This window comes from Postia placenta (assembly GCF_002117355.1).
Source record: "Postia placenta MAD-698-R-SB12 unplaced genomic scaffold POSPLAscaffold_16, whole genome shotgun sequence".
NCBI lineage: Eukaryota > Fungi > Basidiomycota > Agaricomycetes > Polyporales > Adustoporiaceae > Rhodonia > Rhodonia placenta.
In genome coordinates this window covers 216,671-234,450 of record NW_020169847.1, presented here as the reverse complement: position 1 = coordinate 234,450, position 17,780 = coordinate 216,671, and the positions used below count along the sequence as shown (strand labels likewise).

The window sequence follows — 17,780 nt, the reverse complement described above, 5'->3', positions numbered from 1 at the left end:
TCCTGCAAACCCATCCGCCACACTTGCGCCACAATCCGGCTACATCCGAGGCAAGATCAAGCTCCGAATCCCAACCTTAAACCCCCATAACTCCCTACAGCGGCTGGCACAAAACATCTACAAACAGCGGAGGAGCGGCGCATGTCACCTAGATTAGGAAGGCAGGATACTGGCCCATCATTACATAATCGTTATGGTCCCGTGTATTACAGTAGCGTTTATGTGTCCCAGTGTCGAGTCTCGTCGTCCTCCGTGCAACTTTGTGACCATGGCCTTCACCCCTCTGATAAAAAATTTATACCTGACTTTGACACAGATGTGCGCATCCCTGCTGAGGTTAATTTTCGTCCTTCTGACTGGTGAAGGCCTCATGCAACATCCCTTCGTTGAATAACCCATCCTCAGCCTGGCTGGCACTTCAAGTTCAGCACTCTCCATGCACCTGCGACTCAGGTTCTCGACTTTTGCACTGATAATGTGGCTTCCAAGATGCAAAGTGTTGCGAACAATGGGCTTTCTGCGCGTCGTTGTTACATGCACTCATGGGGGTTGCAATGATCTCAATTGACGAAATTGAAATGTTTGGATGTCAATTATCATTTCCGGGAATCAATCCTGCCTCGTATGGGAGGTGCGGCGCCGGTCCTCCGCTATTTGTAAATGTTTTGTGCCAGCCGCTGTAGGGAGTTATAGGGGATTGAGGTTCAAATGGAATGTCACATGATATGCACGTGATGGGATGCCACATGATCTGTGGCAAGACTTCTATTCTCGGTTACACAAGATAAAACATTGAGTACGCTATTCGGATGAAGTCCCCTATAACTCCCACAGCGGCGGGAAGGAGCCTGGCCCAGGCCCGACATGAGTCCCACAGCCGCTCTCAGGCGTCGGAGGTCTCTCGAAGCCGTCACCTTTGTCCGCTCTTACTAAGGAGCGCCATACGCCGCCGCCGTGACACATCTGCGTCTTCGAGACGGTCGTACAGGTCTGCTGGCAGCAAATGGCGCGCTGACATCCGTTCGAAGTGTGGCTGAGGCCTAAATCCGTTGTGAACATATCGAAGCGACGTCATTCCCGAGATGGGTCCGTCAAGAAATCCAGTATTTGTAGCTGCTCGAGGGCGTCGCTCTATGCCGGACAATACATGCATGTATGTACCATGGGCTGTCCAGTCGCATGGAGGAGTGAAGCGCAAGCGATCGGTCGTGCGGGGTTCAATATCGGCAGGCGTACAGGCTGTTCGTTGCAAGCCCCATGCCACCAGACTGCAGCCATAGAAATATGCACGCGCATCGCTGGATTCGCACGACGCGCTGTGCGGATCTTCGCCACATTTTATGTACTTACCACTTATGCCGCAACTTCTGCCTCGAGGCGCACAATGCGGACGTGCCACGCGCTAAGGGTACACCAAGACGTGATACATTCGTTCCAATCGCAGCAAGCGCATCTACATGTATGTATACCGTATATCTCCGCACACGCCCCCCTTCATGAGCTCTCGAGCACGCGCTGGAAAGCCGCCGGCTTCTTGAGCCCCGCCTCGATGTAGTTCAGCCGCCGCTTCTTCACGGCCTGTACAGCAAGAGCGACATCAGCGTCCGTTACTCAGGCGATGAGCGAAGCATTGCACGCGCGGCGTACCTGGTTCAGCTTGTCGAGCATCTCGACCGTCGTGGGCCAGTCCACGCACGCGTCCGTGATGGACACGCCGTGCTTGAGCGCACCCGGGCCCTCGGGCGGCACGTCCTGTCGCCCCGCGTTGATGTGTGACTCGACCATGACCCCCGTGATCGTCTTCTCTCCCGCCGCGAGCTGCTCGCAGATGTCGTCAATCACCTTTGCCTGGTTCTCGTGGTTCTTCTGCGAGTTGCCGTCTACGGACGCGCGGGGTCAGCGGCGCTCGAGGGCAGGATGGCAGATTCACAGAATCAAGGGACAGGACACGAGGGGGCGGCGGCGTGCACACTTACGGCTGCAGTCCACCATAATGGACGGGTGGTGGCCCGGGCGTGCCTTCTCGATGCTCGACGCCGCGGCCTTGACGTGCTCCGAGGCGTAGTTCGGGCCCTTGGTGCCGCCACGGAGGATGACGTGCACATCCTAGACGCAACGTCGGTTAGTACGTACCCACGAAGGGACAATGTCGTCGCACGCACCTGGTTGCCACGCGTCTTGACGATGGCCGCGAGCCCCTGCTCCGTGACACCCATGAACGCGTGCGGGTTCGAGCTCGCGCGCATCGCGTCCACGGCGACCGACACGCTGCCGTCGGTGCCGTTTTTGAACCCGATGGGGAACGACACGCCGGACGCCAGCTCGCGGTGCAGCTGCGACTCGGTCGTGCGCGCGCCGATCGCGCCCCACGAGGTGAGGTCCGAAATGTACTGCGGCGAGATCGTGTCGAGCAGCTCCGACCCGACGGGCACGCCCATGTGTGTGAGGTCGCACAGCAGCTGGCGCGCAATGCGCAGACCCTTGTTGATCTGGAACGAGCCGTCGATGTCCGGGTCGTTGATCAGGCCCTTCCAGCCCACTGTCGTGCGTGGTTTCTGGGCAGACAAACGATTAGAACCGAGCGTTAGATGCAGGTGACAGAATATAAGTTAGTTACTTCACTGTCGCGGGTGTCAGCGGCACGTATGTGTATAATAGTGCGTGCTGCTCACAAGTAAGCCCGCATGATGATGTGCAGGTTCGTCCATTCGGGCATTTTTGACTTGAGCAGCTCGGCGTACTCTAGCGCCTGCGACGGCGAGTGGATCGAGCACGGGCCGACGATGACGAGGACGCGGTCGTCCTGGCCCGCGAGGATCCTGGCTGCGTTGAAGCGGGCGGCAGCAATCGTCTTCTGCGACTGGGGAGAGGACTGGATTTCATGGCGCAGGAGAGATGGCTGCACGAGCGGGTCGTACTAGCGACAGCATGACCATGAGCAAGAATACGAGGAGGCCATTGCATGGGACGTACGCCTATGACTCGGCGATCCTGGATGTACCTCTGGATCTTGTCGGTGTCGTCTGGGACGGGGGTCACGTTTCCTGCACCCGATCTGAACATGGCTGGCGGTCTAGTCGTTGGGCGAGGTGAGTGTCGGGGGTGGAACTGGCAGGCTGGAGTGTCGCTGCGCAGATTTTAAGTGGAATGCTTGACGCCTGGATGGAGGAAAGGTGGAAGCCATACCGATCGCCGTGTCCGAGTCATCGGTTGGGCGTTCCAGCCCCGGACACTGATCGGAGCGCTTCTCTGCCTCTTCAGCCACCGTCACCTCGACTGCCCTCGCGCACGTTCTCCACCCGTTACCGCCAAGGAACCACAGCATGCAGACCGTCCGCGTCTCGCTCGCCCCCTCGCCGGGCTTCTGCATCAAAACAGCAGCGCTCAAACCCGCGCTCTGCCACCTCACTCCTCCCCCGCCGTCCCCCGGGAAGCTCGACGTGCCCACGGCCGCCCTGGCGACGCTCGCCGTCCCGCAGGGCCTCAAGATCTTTGTCAACATCGCATGGGACCGCAATGTACCGCCGCCGCCGCACGGCTCCGAGGAGGTCATACAGAAGGCCATGCTCGGCGACGACGACGCGGACGCGGACAACGACGGCGGCTGGTTCGTCCCTGTCGTGGTCTCCGAGCCGCGCGAGGACCGCGACAAGGGTGCGTCGTGCCCGCCACCCGCGGCGGCCGCTCACCCCTTCCTCTGCAGACTCCGTCTGACGCGTTCCGTCTCTTGCCAGCCGGGAAGCCGTCTGCCGTGTTCGACTGCGTCTACCACTCCTCGCTGAAGGCCCGTGCCCTCAGGGATGCAGAGTTCAAGACGTTCCTCATCGGTGCGTCGCTTCTCTTCCTCTCTTACTCCCTGTTACCGCGGGTAGTAGCGCCGCTGTGGGGTAGCTATATCCGGCAGCAATCGCTGTTGCACCCCGGTCCCGTCGCCTCTGCGGCCCTATCATCTCATGTGCGACCCCGCTAGAACTCGCCTTCCAGCGCATCGAAGCCCAGCACGGCCTGCTCCTCTCGCGTCAGATCGGGACCCCCAACATCAAATTCAAGGGTGAGCTCAAGCCACGCACCGTGCTGATACCCGCCGCGCTGTTCCCGGGCGGTGTGCCCCCAGAGCCACGCGCAAAAAATAGCATCGCGGGCAAGAAGCTCGTCGAAGACGTCAGCCCAGCCACGAAGCAGCCCACGGACGCGCCGCAGGGCATCCTCAAGAAGCCTGCACCAGCGGCTCCCTCCGCGCCAGACCTTGCTACTCCACTCCCGAGCCCTGAAATCTCCTGGTCGAAGAGCGAGCACGGCCTGACGCTCTATCTCAAGGTGCCCAATCTGGTGCGTGTCCACGCTAACCCCCTCGGTCGATCCGCTGACGCCAACGACGCTGTCCGTCACGACCCCCCCCCCTCTCCTCCCCGGCGACCCTGTGCGCTGTGCACCCCCAGACGCACACACACATCCCGTCCGCGACGCTCGACCTCGAGCCCCGGCGGCTCATCCTGCACGTCCCGCCTGTCTACGCCCTCGACCTCGACCTCGACACGCCCGATGCGCAGATCAGGGACAGTCCGTGGCTCTCCAAGCCGGCCGCGGACCAGGTGCTGACGCTGAAGCGGCAGCGGGACTTCGACGTCGACCACGCACGGGCAGAGTGGCGCGTTGGAGAAGGTCGTCTGGTCGTCCATGTGTAGTTTGCAGGACTGCGTCACGCTGTAACAGTATCTGTCAGAGGCCGCCGCGGTCGTGTCTCAAGTAATGCAAGTATTTTACAGTGTGCATGAGAGAAGGGGTCTGCGGTGTCCGCAAGGAAGGTCTGATTTGATGCATTACTGTGGGTTACGGAGTTTTGCAAAGTCGATCAATTATGCAACACACCGCTGGGACAGTTTTGCAGTCGTAGTCCAAAGATGGTCGAAAGCCTTGATGAACTGTGCTAGCTATAGAATAAAACAATGAACTGGCCGCACCGATCTGACGAAACATGGCGCGCGAGATAATACTAGAAAGGAATATCGCCCACGCAGATGGACGAACGAGACAAACCGGTCACGGATCTTACGGTCACAATATCGAGTCGATCAATTGAAGGATGAACGAAGACAGTGAACGGCAACGGTGACGTCAAACACACAACAGCTACAACGAACGAAAAGCGACGAAGGGTCTATGGCGACTACGAGCGATGACGGACGACGGCGAACGAAACGACAAAAAGGGACGATGTACGAAGACAAGCGACAACGATGGAAGAATAGCATACCGAGTTATGAACGCTTGCGTAGTAGTTGGATATATGCGATGTAAGGAGCAAGGAGAGGGTTCGAGTGCAAGGGGGGAAATGGATTCCTCGGCGTACACGCAGATTTATATAAGTACACGGGAGCCTTGACAGCGATGATATCATGCATGTCCTGGACGCACCTAAAGACGAAGAAACTCGAAACATGTCAACCGATCAACAACTGTCCAAACATAGCAAACCACCTTCCGGATCGGGATGGAAGCCCAAATTTGGCGGGCACAGACAAGCTAGACTCGAGACGTCAAGTTCAAATCCACGATCGCCACTGGCTCAGTCCCAGAGGATGATGTCCCCGGCGCGCCAATTTTACGTCCGCGTCCCGCCACCCTCGAGAGCGTGACGCCGCCGGCATCCCCATCACAAGTTACTGCGACCGCTTCATCTCCCCCTCCGGACCGTCTTCGCAAGCCATAGAGACAAAAGCAACAGGGATCAGTACGTACTTTTCATGCTCGATCCTTGGAGACACGAGAAAGAAAACCGAATCAAACTGAGAGAGAAAAACGAAACACGCTCTTCAGCGTGCTCTTCACCACAACGTGATCTCGTCTTCCACTTCAAAGACTGTACTTCAGTGACGCTTGTGCGACCTTGTAGACATACACAGCACTCTACCTGTGAGGCCGATTGAGGAGAAATGTATTCGTTGTGGAATGAGAGCCTCCAGATAGATTTAGAGAGCAGCCACCGCGTGTGGCGGGGTGTAAATCTCATCACAGAATTTGTAACGCCAGATGTTGTGTCCCATTCGAACTGAAAGTATGTATACATAACATGAAGATTTTACAATGGAAAAGGGTGGGATAACATACAAAGCCCTAGTGAACGAAGATGTGAGAACCACACCTTTTACCGAATACACAATGCGTCCCTAAGCACATCACGATCAATTTCGAAGAGACGAGATTAAGGGATAATGAGAGGTGTTTTTTAGTACACCATATCCTCCTCGATACAAATACTGAGAATCGGAGTTGACAGCCTATCCAAGAGCATACCAAAAGTCCCATTTACCAAGGACTGGCCTTATCGGTTTTGTGTGGAGGGAGCTATGTCGAAATTATAAACACTGGTCCTGTCACAATGTGTGGTCCAGCCACAGAAGTGTGAACACAAATCAGTCGTTAGTCAGCAGAGAGTCCATGGATTCCGACGCGCTGTGCGGAAGGTCCGATAATAACCATAAGATATAGCGTGGGACTACAATACAGTGCCGCTCTGTCTACAATGCTTGATAGCACGCAAAGTCCGGATGTTGTGTCGACAAAAATTACAGCGATGTATAGTGCACGTATCGCAGCATGGACCAGATGGCATCGCCTACAATCAGCCACCGGCCTTCCCCAGCAGGGCGTACCCACTTCCCTGCGGCCCATACAGCTTGCGGAGAGTCAGATACTCGGCGCCTTCACATACAGGAGAACAGACTCACCTTGCCGTAGCAGCGATGGCAGTAAGGGTGGCCGTCCCTCTCCGTCAAGCGCGTCGAATCCAGCGAGGTCTTGCACTCGGTGCAGCGCAGGCACCCCTTGTGGTACGTCTTCCCGATCGCCTTGACCTGTTCCGCGAAGTACACCGTCTTGCCGCACTTCGGGCAGACCGGCGTGCCCCCGCCCCACTGTTTGCCTGTGCTCGGGCTGGCGCCGTTGCCGGACAGAGCCATGCCGTAGCGCGTGCCCGTGGATGTCGGGAAAAGCGGCATCGTGAGGCGTGCATTGGCGTCGGCGCCAGATTTCTCGGCGGCGTCCGCTACGTCAGCGTCGGAGTCGGACGGCGGCGGCTTCGCGGGGCTGGAGATGCTGCCGAAGCGGTTGCGGACTGGACTGAGGGGCACGGTCCGCGGCAGCCCGCCCGCACTGCGGCCGGTGTGCGTGGGCGTCGAGCCGACGCCGGTCGTCATACGGATGGGCTGTTCGTCCACCTCGTCCGTCTCGTCCTGCTCGTCGACTGCTGTCTGGAAGGAGCGCGTGGGTTCTGCACCCGCAGAGCGAGTGGGGCTAAGTGCACGAGTAGGCCTGAGCATGGGCGGTGCAGGCGATGGTGAAGTAAACGGTGTCCTGTCAATGGAGCCGCCGCCGGTGGCATGGCGCCGCATCGGGAGGGGCGGCGCCGTGGCCTGCCGGACTGGCGGTGAGGCGGTGCGCGTGGGGAGAAAAGTGGTCGCACGGAGAGGAGATGCGGGCGGAGATGTGGGCGATAGGAGGACGTCATCGCGGTTGGGCAGGTTCGCGAGGCGCAGGTCGCGCGTTGCGAAGAGCTTGACGTGACAGTTCTTGCTGCGGGCAGCGTGTGAGAGCAATATCAGCCAGTCCAGTGCACAGATGCATACCAATAAGGCTAGGGTGCACGATAAGAACGGGTCCTTGGATAAATGTCGGCCTCAAGGCTCACCTCTTGATCGTGTTCGAGGAGACTGTAGGAGTCAAGTCGCTTGCCGCAGGATGTGCAGGCAAGGCAGGGCTAAGAGTACACGTGAGCCGCCTGCGAATGGCGTGCAGACCGTCTCATACCTTGTGGTACAACTAGTGGTGTTTGGAAAGCGATGAGCATGCATACGGGCGAGACCGAAAGGCAAGTACTACCTTACGCCCCGGGCCCATAATCTGGGGAAATTATTGAGCAATATTCAGAAAGAAACCGTGCGCGCACTAACCTGCTCTGCCGCGTATACAGCCTTGTTGCATCGGGGGCATATGGGTGTTCCGCCGAAGGGATGCATGGTGAGTTGAGAGCAGTGGACAAGCGGCGGCGGAGCACATGAGGTAATGGGCCGGTCCGCTGCGGGGGGAAGCCGGCCGGAGATGACCGGATTCTCCCACGCACGATGCGGAGATCGAAAATTGATGAAGACCGCATTTTTTGAGAGTAAGCAGGCGTCCGTTTGCTCTCTCTCTTCCTCCTCCTCGACTAGACACACACTCTCCCTCTTCCACCTCACCCTCCACGACTCCATCATGTCCGACGACGAGCAGCACAACCACAACTTCGAGCAGGTGCGCTTTTTTCTCTGCTCGGCGCGCCACTCGCTGATCGTCGACCCCCAACCCAGGCCAGCGCTGGGGCCTCCACGACTTTCCCCATGCAATGCTCGGCCCTGCGGAAGAACGGGCACGTCGTCATGAAAGGTGTGTATGTGTGATGTGAAGGGGGGCAGGAGGCTGGAACAATTTCTAAGAGCTGTGCTCTAGGTCGCCCGTGCAAGATTGTTGAGATGTCCACCTCGAAGACCGGCAAGCACGGTCACGCCAAGGTCCACTTGGTTGGCATCGATGTAAGTCTGTCTTCCTGCATGATTGATGGCAACATGCTCACAATTTGTCCAGATCTTCACCGGCAAAAAACTTGTAAGCCCGTTGAATGAATTCAAGGTTCCTTACTGAAGAATGGGTGTCCTCGCATTTACAGGAGGATATCTCTCCCTCCACCCACAACATGGATGTCCCCAACGTATTCCGTAACGAATACCAGCTCGTAAGTCCCTTGAATGGAATGGCACGCCACGCAAGGTTTTGACGCGCTATTTCTCGATTAGGTCAACATCGATGATGGCTTCCTCAACCTGATGTCCGCCGACGGCGCCTCCAAGGACGATGTCCGTGTTCCGGAGGGTGAGCTCGGTGACCAGATTGCCGCTGCCTTCGACGAGGGCAAGGACTTGCTCGTCACGATTGTCAGTGCTATGGGTGAGGAGCAGGCCATCTCCTGGAAGGAAGCTCCCAGGGGCGCTTAGTTATTTGTATGTGATTCCTCAGGTTTATTCTGGCGTCAGCTCATTAGCCGTAACTCCAGGTCGTGTTTATACATCTTGGCTGGTATATCTGTTGTTCATCCACACGTTATTGTCTTTTACGCCTGCAGCATCCTTTCCCGTAGCAGTATCATCAGAACTTGTGCATGTACCAATGTCGTTCATGCCTGTTCATGTACCTCATCGTCTGTATTGAGTCGTTTAGACAATGCAGTCGTGGATCGCATCTTCGCTCCGCGTGACATCTTACAAGGTAAATATCACCAACTCAATCAATCTTTCCAGAAGCAATCATTGGAATGTACACGAAGCAAAGACCCTTCAAAGACCATGAGTACGCCACCATTCTTCACATTGTGTTGACAACATAGATACAACCGCTGGCGAGGGCCGTCGCAACGATCACCGTTATTACCGTCGCGGGTAAACTGAGGTGCTGACCAAAGGGACCATCCCAGTCCGCAGGGAGAGTGAGCGTGATCTCCGAGGTTGGGACGGTAATGTTCACAGAAGCGAGGCATGCGGCGGCATAGGCTGCATAGTAGAGGACTGATCAGCTCTCCGCGGGAGGGATGTAGCGAGGCCACACGCGCACCAGTGAGGGCCGTCGCAGAGCCCGCGCGGGGATCGGGCATGGGGATGTTCTTCGCGATGAGGGTGTTGAACAAACACTGCTCGCAAGTGGTGATCGCCGCGACCGTCGCCGGGTCACAAAGGCACGCGTCGGTGGTGCACGCCTACAGGGGCCGGAATCCCTTGAGTGCGAGCACGGGACGAAAGGGAAGACCACTCACGGCGACCGTAGTGTTTGCGGTGGGGCACTGCGGTGTGCACTGGGGAGCAGTCTCGCGTGAGCGGCATATCGACGGCGGGCACAGCAAGACTCACGGCGCCCGTCAGGGTCTCGTCGTTAATGTCGAGGAACTGCTGCGCGGTGACGTTGCCGATAGTACCGCCGACATTTATCTCCAAAGCAAAGGCTGGGTAAGATCAGCAGGTGGTCAGTACCAGCAGGGGTCGGGCGCGGGGGAGGGGAGACTACCTCGGCTCGCGAGCAAGGTGACCAGCAGGAAGGTGAAGCTCAGGAACGAATGCATGGTGGACGAAGAACACGGCAGCCACAAAGAATTGTCAGATGCTAGAACCTGAGCGAGCCCTACCAGAGAGGCTGAGTGGAATGAAAAGAAAGACGGTGGTGGGTGGTGAAGCTTGAAGCGCAGCGAGGGCCGCCCCGACGACGCTTTTGTCTGTCTTCCCAGGGCCACACTGCCATAGAGACAATCACCATCCGTTCAATCTGCCCAAGCACTCGAGATTGCAACACAGCGTGTCATACCTATAAAAATAGCGTCGACGACGTCTCACCAGACCTGCTTTACTGTAGCTGTAAACTCCTGTATACACGACTACGATAACACCTGTAGCTTGTACACTCAACACGGACAGCATGATCGAGAGGATAATATAACAAATGCAATGTCCGATGGTACAGCCACTGAAAGAGTCTGCTACTACTAGCTTACCCTATGCTCATTGCGTCCCCTGACAGGGGCCAGGCTCACCGTTGCCTGCATGCTCCCAATCCGGTTGCGCTTCACCACGAGTGACTCGTTATACCGCTTTGGCTCGTAGTCCCACGTCGCATACATGCGTGCGTCGGGGATGGGCCTTGGTAATGCATCAACATCCTTGCCATTAGGGGCTCCATCCTTGCCTTTCCCGGTGGGCGCGGCTGGTGTCGGCGTCGCGTTAGTGTTCCATGGCGCACCGACGCCAGGGCCATACGTGAGTCTCTGCGCCCCACGGGAAAGAACTGGTGGGTGTGTGAGACGCGTTGTGCGCGTGTATACCGATCCCTGGATGGCCGTCAGCTGCAAGTTCAGAACAGAAGGCAAGTTCTTACCGGCAGCACATGCCGCGCTAGGGTCGGCAGACGCGACGCCTGTTGACTTATCAAAGGTGTGACACGCTCTGGGAACACTACCGGTCGTGGTGGGGCATTGGGCAAGTTCGACCTGCGATCCTTTTCAATTTCCAGCTCTTTGTCCGTTGGGGTAAGAGGTCCCTTCGCGACGGGGACCGGATATGATGGTCCTGGCGCGGCCACGCGGGGCGGATTGGGGACAGTATTGGAGAATAATGTGGGCGCAGGTTCCCAGCGGGGTTGTGCCTCGGCCTGGGTGAGAAGTGCCAAAGCCACTCGGTACTTGGATGGATTTACCGATGTGACATTTGAGGGAGGGGGGTGCGTTAACACATGATGATATGCGCCAAGGAGCGCAGGTTGCATCTGTGGTAATGGTTGGCGCGCTTGTGATGACGGCGGGCCTGACCTGGGAGGGAGCGGTGGAAGATGTGACATCAGCGCTCCTGCAAGAGACGATTGCAAGTATGGTATTGGCGTGAGGAAATCAGCAGACGACGCCGATGAGGCCATGGGAGGCGGGGGAGGTGTAGCCACTCGTTCCATCTTGACGGGGATGGGCGCGATGGCCTCAGTGGGCGAGCGCGGGAACGGCGACTGCGGAGGTGAATTGGTGGGAAATGGAGGGAGGTGGTCGGGAACATATGATGGAGGCCGCCAGCTCGAGGTCCGTGGTCGTTTTCGAGGCGGCGTGGACGGATTGGATATGGGGGATAATGGAAGGGGTGGCTGTGTCTCAACTTCGCCCTTGCGTGGCTCGTCCTCCACAGTCACTTCGTCCACGGTCATGCGTACAGCATTGTCAACTTCCATCATTTCAGCATCGCTACCCTCTGTTTCCTCCTCTTCCACCTCCTCTTCCTTATACTCGTCATAGAATGCTTCCAAAGGCATGGGTGCATACACAAGTGGAATCGCGTCGTCTCGGTCCTCTCTCAGCCCATCTAGCAGAAGAGCTAGGAGCAAAAAATTGAAAATGAGCGGCGCACAGAGCACAGGTCGACTAACCATTGAATTCGGCTAGGTCTTCTGTCCTTCGCGCAGTGTGGACAGCATATCGCGAGAGCTCCCTCGCCTCGCTCGCACAGTACTCTTTCAGGTCTTCAACACCCACACCTAGCTCATCAAGAGCAGAAGCCGTGTCCTTGATCGATACATTGAGTCGGCCGGCGTGTTCAGCATACTTGGCGCATGTCGACGTCAGGAGCGTCATATAACGCGAGAGAAGATCGGTCAAGACTAGCGTCGCCTGGGACGACGACCGGGAGAAATTGTGCGCATGTAGGGTTTTGTATGTTGCAGACTCGAGCAGTTTCTTCGCGCCTGTGTCCATGAGCAGAACGGTGTGCCGTGCGGTCTCCGGTCGACGACGACGTTGAGATCGAGGATAAAGCGCCGATTGAAATGTTTGATTTCCGCGAACAGTGATCGCATTCCCGGATCCTTTATACTTACGCCTCCGGCTTAACCATTACAAGTAACGTAAAGTACACCAGAACAACTCAACGCTTTCTGCGCGCTGCAGTTGACTGCAACTTGCATTTATTCTTATCCATGCTGCAGTAGCTGCTCATCGCGCGCAGCATGTGCGGTCGTTTCTCTCTCGGCCTTCCGGTAAGCCAATATTACGCTCTGCGTAGCGAAGCACCAAGCTTCTCATTGTATGCAGCATGGTGAGATACAGGCCCTGCATGGCTATAACGTCCAAGTCGCGGAATGGATAGAGCAAGACCAATTTGTGCCAAGGCGCGGAGGTAGTTTCTCCTTCACAAATAGCATGCCAATAATCTATCATTCAGGCATAACATTGCACCGCGTTCGCAAGCCCCCGTCTTGCATAACAGAGAGACCGGGGAAGGCAATGAAATCGAACCAGCCGCTGACGTGCTCATGCACACTATGAAATGGGGTCTAGTGCCTCACTGGAGCAAGCACGAGGACAAGACTTTGAGTACCACAAATGCCCGGTCTGAGAATCTCGTCGAGGGCGGAGGTATGTGGGCCAGTATCAAGGGAAAGCGCCGCTGTGCTGTGTTATGCCAAGGGTATGTTGCAAGCCACTAGCTTCGGCGCGCCTCACACGGTTTCAGCTACTATGAGTGGTTGCGCAAGGGCAAGGAGCGTTTCCCCCATTTCACAAAACATAAGGACGGTCGGTTGATGCTACTGGCTGGTTTATACGACCGCACAGTACTGGAAGGTAGTCCTAGCTCCTCTGAGATGGCCGCGTCAGTTTGAACATCGCCCGTAGGAGAGAGTCAACCGCTTTGGACGTTCACGATCGTGACTACTGCCGCTAATAAGGAGTTTGAGTGGCTACATGACAGGCAACCGGTCATCCTGTCTAGCACAGAGGCGTTGAAGACTTGGCTTGACACATCTACGCAGAAGTGGGCTCCGGGGCTGTCCGAACTGGTCGAGCCATACAGCGATTCCTCATCCCCTCTTGTTTGGCGAGTATTCAAGTACGCCCAAGTGGCGGCTACTTGCTGATGCTTGCTCAGCTACCAAGTACCCAAGGAAGTCGGCAAAGTGGGAACGGAATCGCCGACATTCATCCAGCCTATTTCGGAGAGGAAGGACGGTATCCAGGCCATGTTTTCCAAGCAGCAAGCAGCGGCAACATCTTTGCCAAAGAAAAGGAAGCGGAGCGCATCTCCGTCGCAGTGCGACATCAAGCGAGATGTGAAAGAGGAAAGCTTAGCTGCGACTCCCCAAAACCCTTCTGTCGAGAAGCTGAACGCATGGGAAGACGATTCGGATATTGAATATATAGACGGCCCTTATACACCCAAACCCGAGGTATGACATCGCTTATAAGTGGCATCAGTTTGCCGTGATACCCAGGTGTTCAGACTGCGAGGAAGGCCAGAAGGGAACAAATAAGAGAGGCCCCTACATCGAGTCAAGAATCGCCGGCAAAGGTGAGATTACCGCACTTATTTGCTGCACTCGGGTGCCGTCTGACCAACCGCACATCACAGCGTTCGCGACAGGCAAAAGGACAATCCAAAGTGCGTCTCCATCGTTCTTACAAGTGTGTCGGCTTGAATTAGCGCACAGGTGACTTCAGTTCGGCAGCAAGTGAAAGCAGAAGGGTCAGCAAAGATCACATCGTTCTTCGCCAAGTCTTAGTTCAATCTGTCGTAATCTTGCGTTTTCCCATTCACGTCAGCATGCTAGCGATATTATGTGCATTCGTATATCGAAATGGCATTACTGCAAGTCATTCTCTCCAGCCGAGAGCGGTGGATCATAAACATACAGACAGTAGAGATGGACGGAGATGAGATGTAGGATAGAAACGGAGACGTGGGCAAGATGAGAAAGTGTAAGCCGGAAGAGCAAGATGCATCGATACGACGAGACACGACACGGACAAGGATCATGGCAACTCAGAGAGCAGAACAAAAACACCAAATCATCACACTAAATCCCTCACTGCCAATACTGCTGCTGCCTCGGCTGGTATGAGTAGAAGCTCGCGTCAGAACCACCCTGCGGGTACCCTAAATGACCCTGTGGGCCTTGACCTTGAGGCTGGTGTTGCTGGCCCTGTTGATTCTGCGGAACCGACGCGCTCGCGCCAAATCGCTGCGCGCTGTAGAAACCGCCCTGAGAAGGCTGGGGGACTCCGCGAGATTGCGGCCCCTGGCCGACACCGCCTTGACCAACACCGACGCCAACGCCAGCACCGACGTCCTTGACACCTGCATAGGGCTTGTAGACGTTCTCCGGGGAGCCACCGCCGGCACGCTGGCCGAGAGGTGGGCCGGACTGCGGACCAGTCGACTGGCCGAGCGTCATGAAACCCTGCATTCCCTGGCCGCCGGCACCGTACAATGACTTGCCATAGTCGTTGGACGGGAGGCCACTGCCCACGCTCTGGCCATGCGAGTGCTGCGCATGATGCTGGTACCCGATGTCCTCGTACGCGTTCGATGGGTGCTGTTGACCGTAAAGACCCTGTCCGTAAGGCGACTGCGGCTGTACAGCGCTCGGGGGCTGTTTCGTTGCTGGAGAGGGTGCAGACTGAGGGCCAGGGGGACCCGCTTGGAAGACGGTGGGGTACTTGACGTATGGCTGCGGTACGCTATAACCAGAGTTGTACGGTGAGCCGTAGTACTGGTTTTGCGGGTAGGGATAGTAGTAAGGCAATGGGGGAGGGTAGCCTTGCTGTGGACCCTGGCCAGCACCGGGCTGTGCTTGGCTTCCAGCCTGAGAAGCGGGAGGGATTTGCTGCGATGACTGGGAATTAGCAGGAGGGAGGCCAGGTGCACCGTGAGGTTGCTGTTGCCCAGTGGGGAGACCTTTGATGTCGTCATGACCACCCAGAACGCTACGGTTGCCGAAGGCACCTGGGCCAGTGTACGAATCGTAGAAATTCTGCTGCGAACTACGATGAGATTCATGTTGATTTGACTCAGAGAGTTCAGTGGACATACCCTCTGGTTCTCGGTATAGCCATAGTCGTTACCTGCGAACGCACCAAGGTGCGACGCCTGAGCCTGATGTTGCACTTGCTGACTCAGTTGCCCAAAAGAGCCGTAGGGGGTATCTTGCGACTGTCCAGCCGGAGGAGTAGGCGTGTGGAAATAGGGCGTCTCGGGTTGGCGGAAATAGGACGGGGAGATACTTTGCTGCTGCGATGCCTGAGGCACGGCAGACGAGAGCTGTGGTTGCGTCTGCGTCGGGTCGAGGTGTGTTGGCAGCCCATGCTGGACATACTGATGCTGGTTGTGCAAGTGTGATTGGATCTGACCCTGGGGCAGCTGATGGCTGGACAGGGTTTGCTGCGGCAGAGCTTGAGACTGATGTGAGAACTGAGACATCGAAGCCGATGCGGGCGTAGGCGATTGTAGCGAAGCCTGGACGGGAATCGCCGACTGCGACAGTGAAGGGGGTAGTGAGTGTTGGGGCTGCGAAGGGGGTTGGGAGGGATGTTGTGCTTGCTGGGGGATTGCGGGCGGGAAGGGTGATTGAGCAACAGGGGGGGTCTGAGTCGGAGGAGAGACGACAGTAGACACTGGAGCTTCGGGTTGTTGGATAGGGACGGAAGGTGAGGCGGCTGATTGGAGCTCTGCGGCGGCTGGTTCCTGCGCACGCGCCGGGGCCAGCTCCGAAGCGGCGGGTTCATGTCTGTAAAAATGGACAGATTCTATCACTATGTGCATCGATATACAATCGGCGTGCACTTACGATGCATCGAAATCCTCACCGCCGAGGCTTAAGCTGCCAAACTGCATACCAATCTTCTCGACACCGGTGCCGAAGTTGGAACTGGGCATAACAACAGGTTGGTCGGTGGTCTTGAACTTCGCACTGATACGGTGAGAACCAGAGGCAGGTCGTGTGCTAGCGACCGGTGTCAAAGATTTCTGAGGCGCGACGACAGGCTCAGAAACAATAGACGAATGCTGCACTTGTGCCGGAATCGCAGAGGTAGTGGGCTCAGGGATGACTGGGGGTTCTGGTGCGGGCTCCGGCTGACTCTCTGCCAGCTGGGGCTCATCTGCGGGCGGAGAACTCGCCTCTCCAATAAATGATAGCGTCGCAATTTTGGCTTGCGGTTCATCGTCCCATGTTGGTGGCTCGACAGTGGTCGGCTCTTCCCAACCTTGCTGCTGGGGCTCTGTAAGGGGCTCCTCTCTTGGAGGAGTCGGCTCACGGGGCGTAACCTCTGGTGCAGCCGATGGGGCCGTCGTGGCAACTGGTGCTGCCGCAGGTGTAGGGACGGCGATCGGCGCTGGGACTGGAGGGGTGGCTGGCTTCTCCTGTGCACTGTTGAAAGGTCAAATTTTAATTATCGATGACGATGCCCTTGTACTAACCGAGCAATCTGAGCCCAGGAGAGCTTTGAAGTTGCTGGCGTCTTGAAGACCTTAGAAGCCGGTGCAGAAGGGGCGGGCACAGCTGAACCGTTGGCAGCAATGCTACCCCACGTTGCAGGTGTGCTGCTTTCCACCCAACCGTTGCTAGCGTTTGTCTCCGTCGGTACATCATTCCAACCCCCATTCGTTGTTGCGGTGCCCCGACCATTAGCGGCTTCTTCAGCGAGCTTCGCAGAACCGTTTGTAGGAGTCGTGGGCGTGGTGACGTCGACATTGGCAACCTCCTCAACTCGCTTCGGAGTAGCAGCATCGCCGGGCTGCGAAGGCTTGAAACGGTGACCGTTTGCCTCATGGTGATTACCACGCGCAAAGGCGCCGCGGGCAGCCCCGCCCCGCCCCGGACCACCCCTGCCACCACGTCCACCTCGAGCGCCGCGGAATTCACCTCGCTCACGGGGGGACGAACCATCCTTTGAGTGTGAATTTTGGGCGGGTGTAGCTTTCTTGTCCTTCTTCCGTGTCACAGAGCCCCATTGCTCTGCATGGCCTGCCTCGTGGGTGTCAGAATACGCAGTCAGGGGCGGAGTGGAAGAATGTTACCTTCGCTGATTCGGGTAGCAGCCAGCTGAAGATCGCCATTTACCTCGGTCAACAGTGACTGCAAATCTGGACGATGACGAGTAGCGAGTGAGTCCGGCGACTAAAAACGGTGACCGCTAGACTACGGTACCTTCGTTGGACCATGTCGGGAATAGTTCCTGCAGTTTGTGGGCTTGCGAGCTATACTTTTCAGAATGCGCATCCTGTGCAGGCTGCGACCTGCGGAAGTTCGAGGACTGATACATGAGGACGGGGGAGGGGTTGGTCTTTTGGCTTTTTTGCACTTGACCAGGGAAAATGGGAACGCGTTGCAAGATGCGGTGGCGGAGCGAGCATGCCAATTCCAGCCGGATCGGCTAATACAAGACCCCTTACCGTGCA

General features: G+C 56.9%; 8 protein-coding genes across 8 annotated transcripts; 3 read left to right on the top strand and 5 right to left on the bottom strand.

Moving 5' to 3' along the window:
- Window positions 1–1,091: 1,091 nt before the first annotated feature.
- On the bottom strand, window positions 1,092–3,132 carry POSPLADRAFT_1041467 (hypothetical protein). The gene is made up of 8 exons (XM_024477916.1): window positions 2,974–3,132; window positions 2,673–2,917; window positions 2,618–2,621; window positions 2,163–2,555; window positions 1,977–2,106; window positions 1,648–1,880; window positions 1,363–1,578; window positions 1,092–1,258 (listed from the first exon to the last, which is right to left on the bottom strand). Exons 1-7 carry the CDS (start codon window positions 3,061–3,063, stop codon window positions 1,495–1,497), a joined length of 1,179 nt encoding a protein of 392 aa, XP_024334707.1. The 5' UTR covers window positions 3,064–3,132; the 3' UTR covers window positions 1,092–1,258; window positions 1,363–1,494.
- Window positions 3,133–3,563: 431 nt separating this feature from the next.
- POSPLADRAFT_1049662 (hypothetical protein) lies at window positions 3,564–4,685 on the top strand (the record flags this gene model as incomplete). The annotated part of the gene is made up of 4 exons (XM_024479812.1): window positions 3,564–3,654; window positions 3,735–3,827; window positions 3,971–4,329; window positions 4,440–4,685. The coding sequence occupies 4 exons, from the start codon at window positions 3,564–3,566 to the stop codon at window positions 4,683–4,685; spliced, it is 789 nt and encodes a 262-aa protein (XP_024334706.1).
- Window positions 4,686–6,466: 1,781 nt separating this feature from the next.
- On the bottom strand, window positions 6,467–8,015 carry POSPLADRAFT_1185337 (hypothetical protein; the record flags this gene model as incomplete). Its single annotated transcript, XM_024489140.1, has 7 exons — window positions 6,467–6,676; window positions 6,729–7,572; window positions 7,626–7,633; window positions 7,688–7,756; window positions 7,807–7,818; window positions 7,879–7,899; window positions 7,950–8,015. 7 exons carry the CDS (start codon window positions 8,013–8,015, stop codon window positions 6,623–6,625), a joined length of 1,074 nt encoding a protein of 357 aa, XP_024334705.1. The 3' UTR covers window positions 6,467–6,622.
- A 235-nt stretch (window positions 8,016–8,250) lies between these two features.
- POSPLADRAFT_1060985 (hypothetical protein) lies at window positions 8,251–9,026 on the top strand (the record flags this gene model as incomplete). The annotated part of the gene is made up of 6 exons (XM_024481327.1): window positions 8,251–8,289; window positions 8,346–8,421; window positions 8,485–8,567; window positions 8,620–8,640; window positions 8,702–8,767; window positions 8,829–9,026. The coding sequence occupies 6 exons, from the start codon at window positions 8,251–8,253 to the stop codon at window positions 9,024–9,026; spliced, it is 483 nt and encodes a 160-aa protein (XP_024334704.1).
- A 264-nt stretch (window positions 9,027–9,290) lies between these two features.
- On the bottom strand, window positions 9,291–10,310 carry POSPLADRAFT_1041464 (hypothetical protein). Its single transcript, XM_024477915.1, has 5 exons — window positions 10,087–10,310; window positions 9,933–10,024; window positions 9,839–9,877; window positions 9,640–9,781; window positions 9,291–9,578 (listed from the first exon to the last, which is right to left on the bottom strand). Exons 1-5 carry the CDS (start codon window positions 10,139–10,141, stop codon window positions 9,394–9,396), a joined length of 513 nt encoding a protein of 170 aa, XP_024334703.1. The 5' UTR covers window positions 10,142–10,310; the 3' UTR covers window positions 9,291–9,393.
- A 248-nt stretch (window positions 10,311–10,558) lies between these two features.
- Window positions 10,559–12,301, bottom strand: POSPLADRAFT_1155377 (hypothetical protein; the record flags this gene model as incomplete). The annotated part of the gene is made up of 4 exons (XM_024486938.1): window positions 10,559–10,900; window positions 10,948–11,703; window positions 11,821–11,924; window positions 11,977–12,301. The coding sequence occupies 4 exons, from the start codon at window positions 12,299–12,301 to the stop codon at window positions 10,559–10,561; spliced, it is 1,527 nt and encodes a 508-aa protein (XP_024334702.1).
- A 162-nt stretch (window positions 12,302–12,463) lies between these two features.
- Window positions 12,464–13,776, top strand: POSPLADRAFT_1076071 (hypothetical protein; the record flags this gene model as incomplete). Its single annotated transcript, XM_024482881.1, has 7 exons — window positions 12,464–12,515; window positions 12,536–12,582; window positions 12,638–12,714; window positions 12,768–13,013; window positions 13,059–13,168; window positions 13,220–13,433; window positions 13,473–13,776. Exons 2-7 carry the CDS (start codon window positions 12,553–12,555, stop codon window positions 13,774–13,776), a joined length of 981 nt encoding a protein of 326 aa, XP_024334701.1. The 5' UTR covers window positions 12,464–12,515; window positions 12,536–12,552.
- Window positions 13,777–14,406: 630 nt separating this feature from the next.
- On the bottom strand, window positions 14,407–17,644 carry POSPLADRAFT_1036513 (hypothetical protein; the record flags this gene model as incomplete). Its single annotated transcript, XM_024477155.1, has 6 exons — window positions 14,407–15,357; window positions 15,414–16,107; window positions 16,168–16,749; window positions 16,800–17,346; window positions 17,400–17,465; window positions 17,530–17,644. 6 exons carry the CDS (start codon window positions 17,642–17,644, stop codon window positions 14,407–14,409), a joined length of 2,955 nt encoding a protein of 984 aa, XP_024334700.1.
- Between the last annotated feature and the right edge of the window lie 136 nt (window positions 17,645–17,780).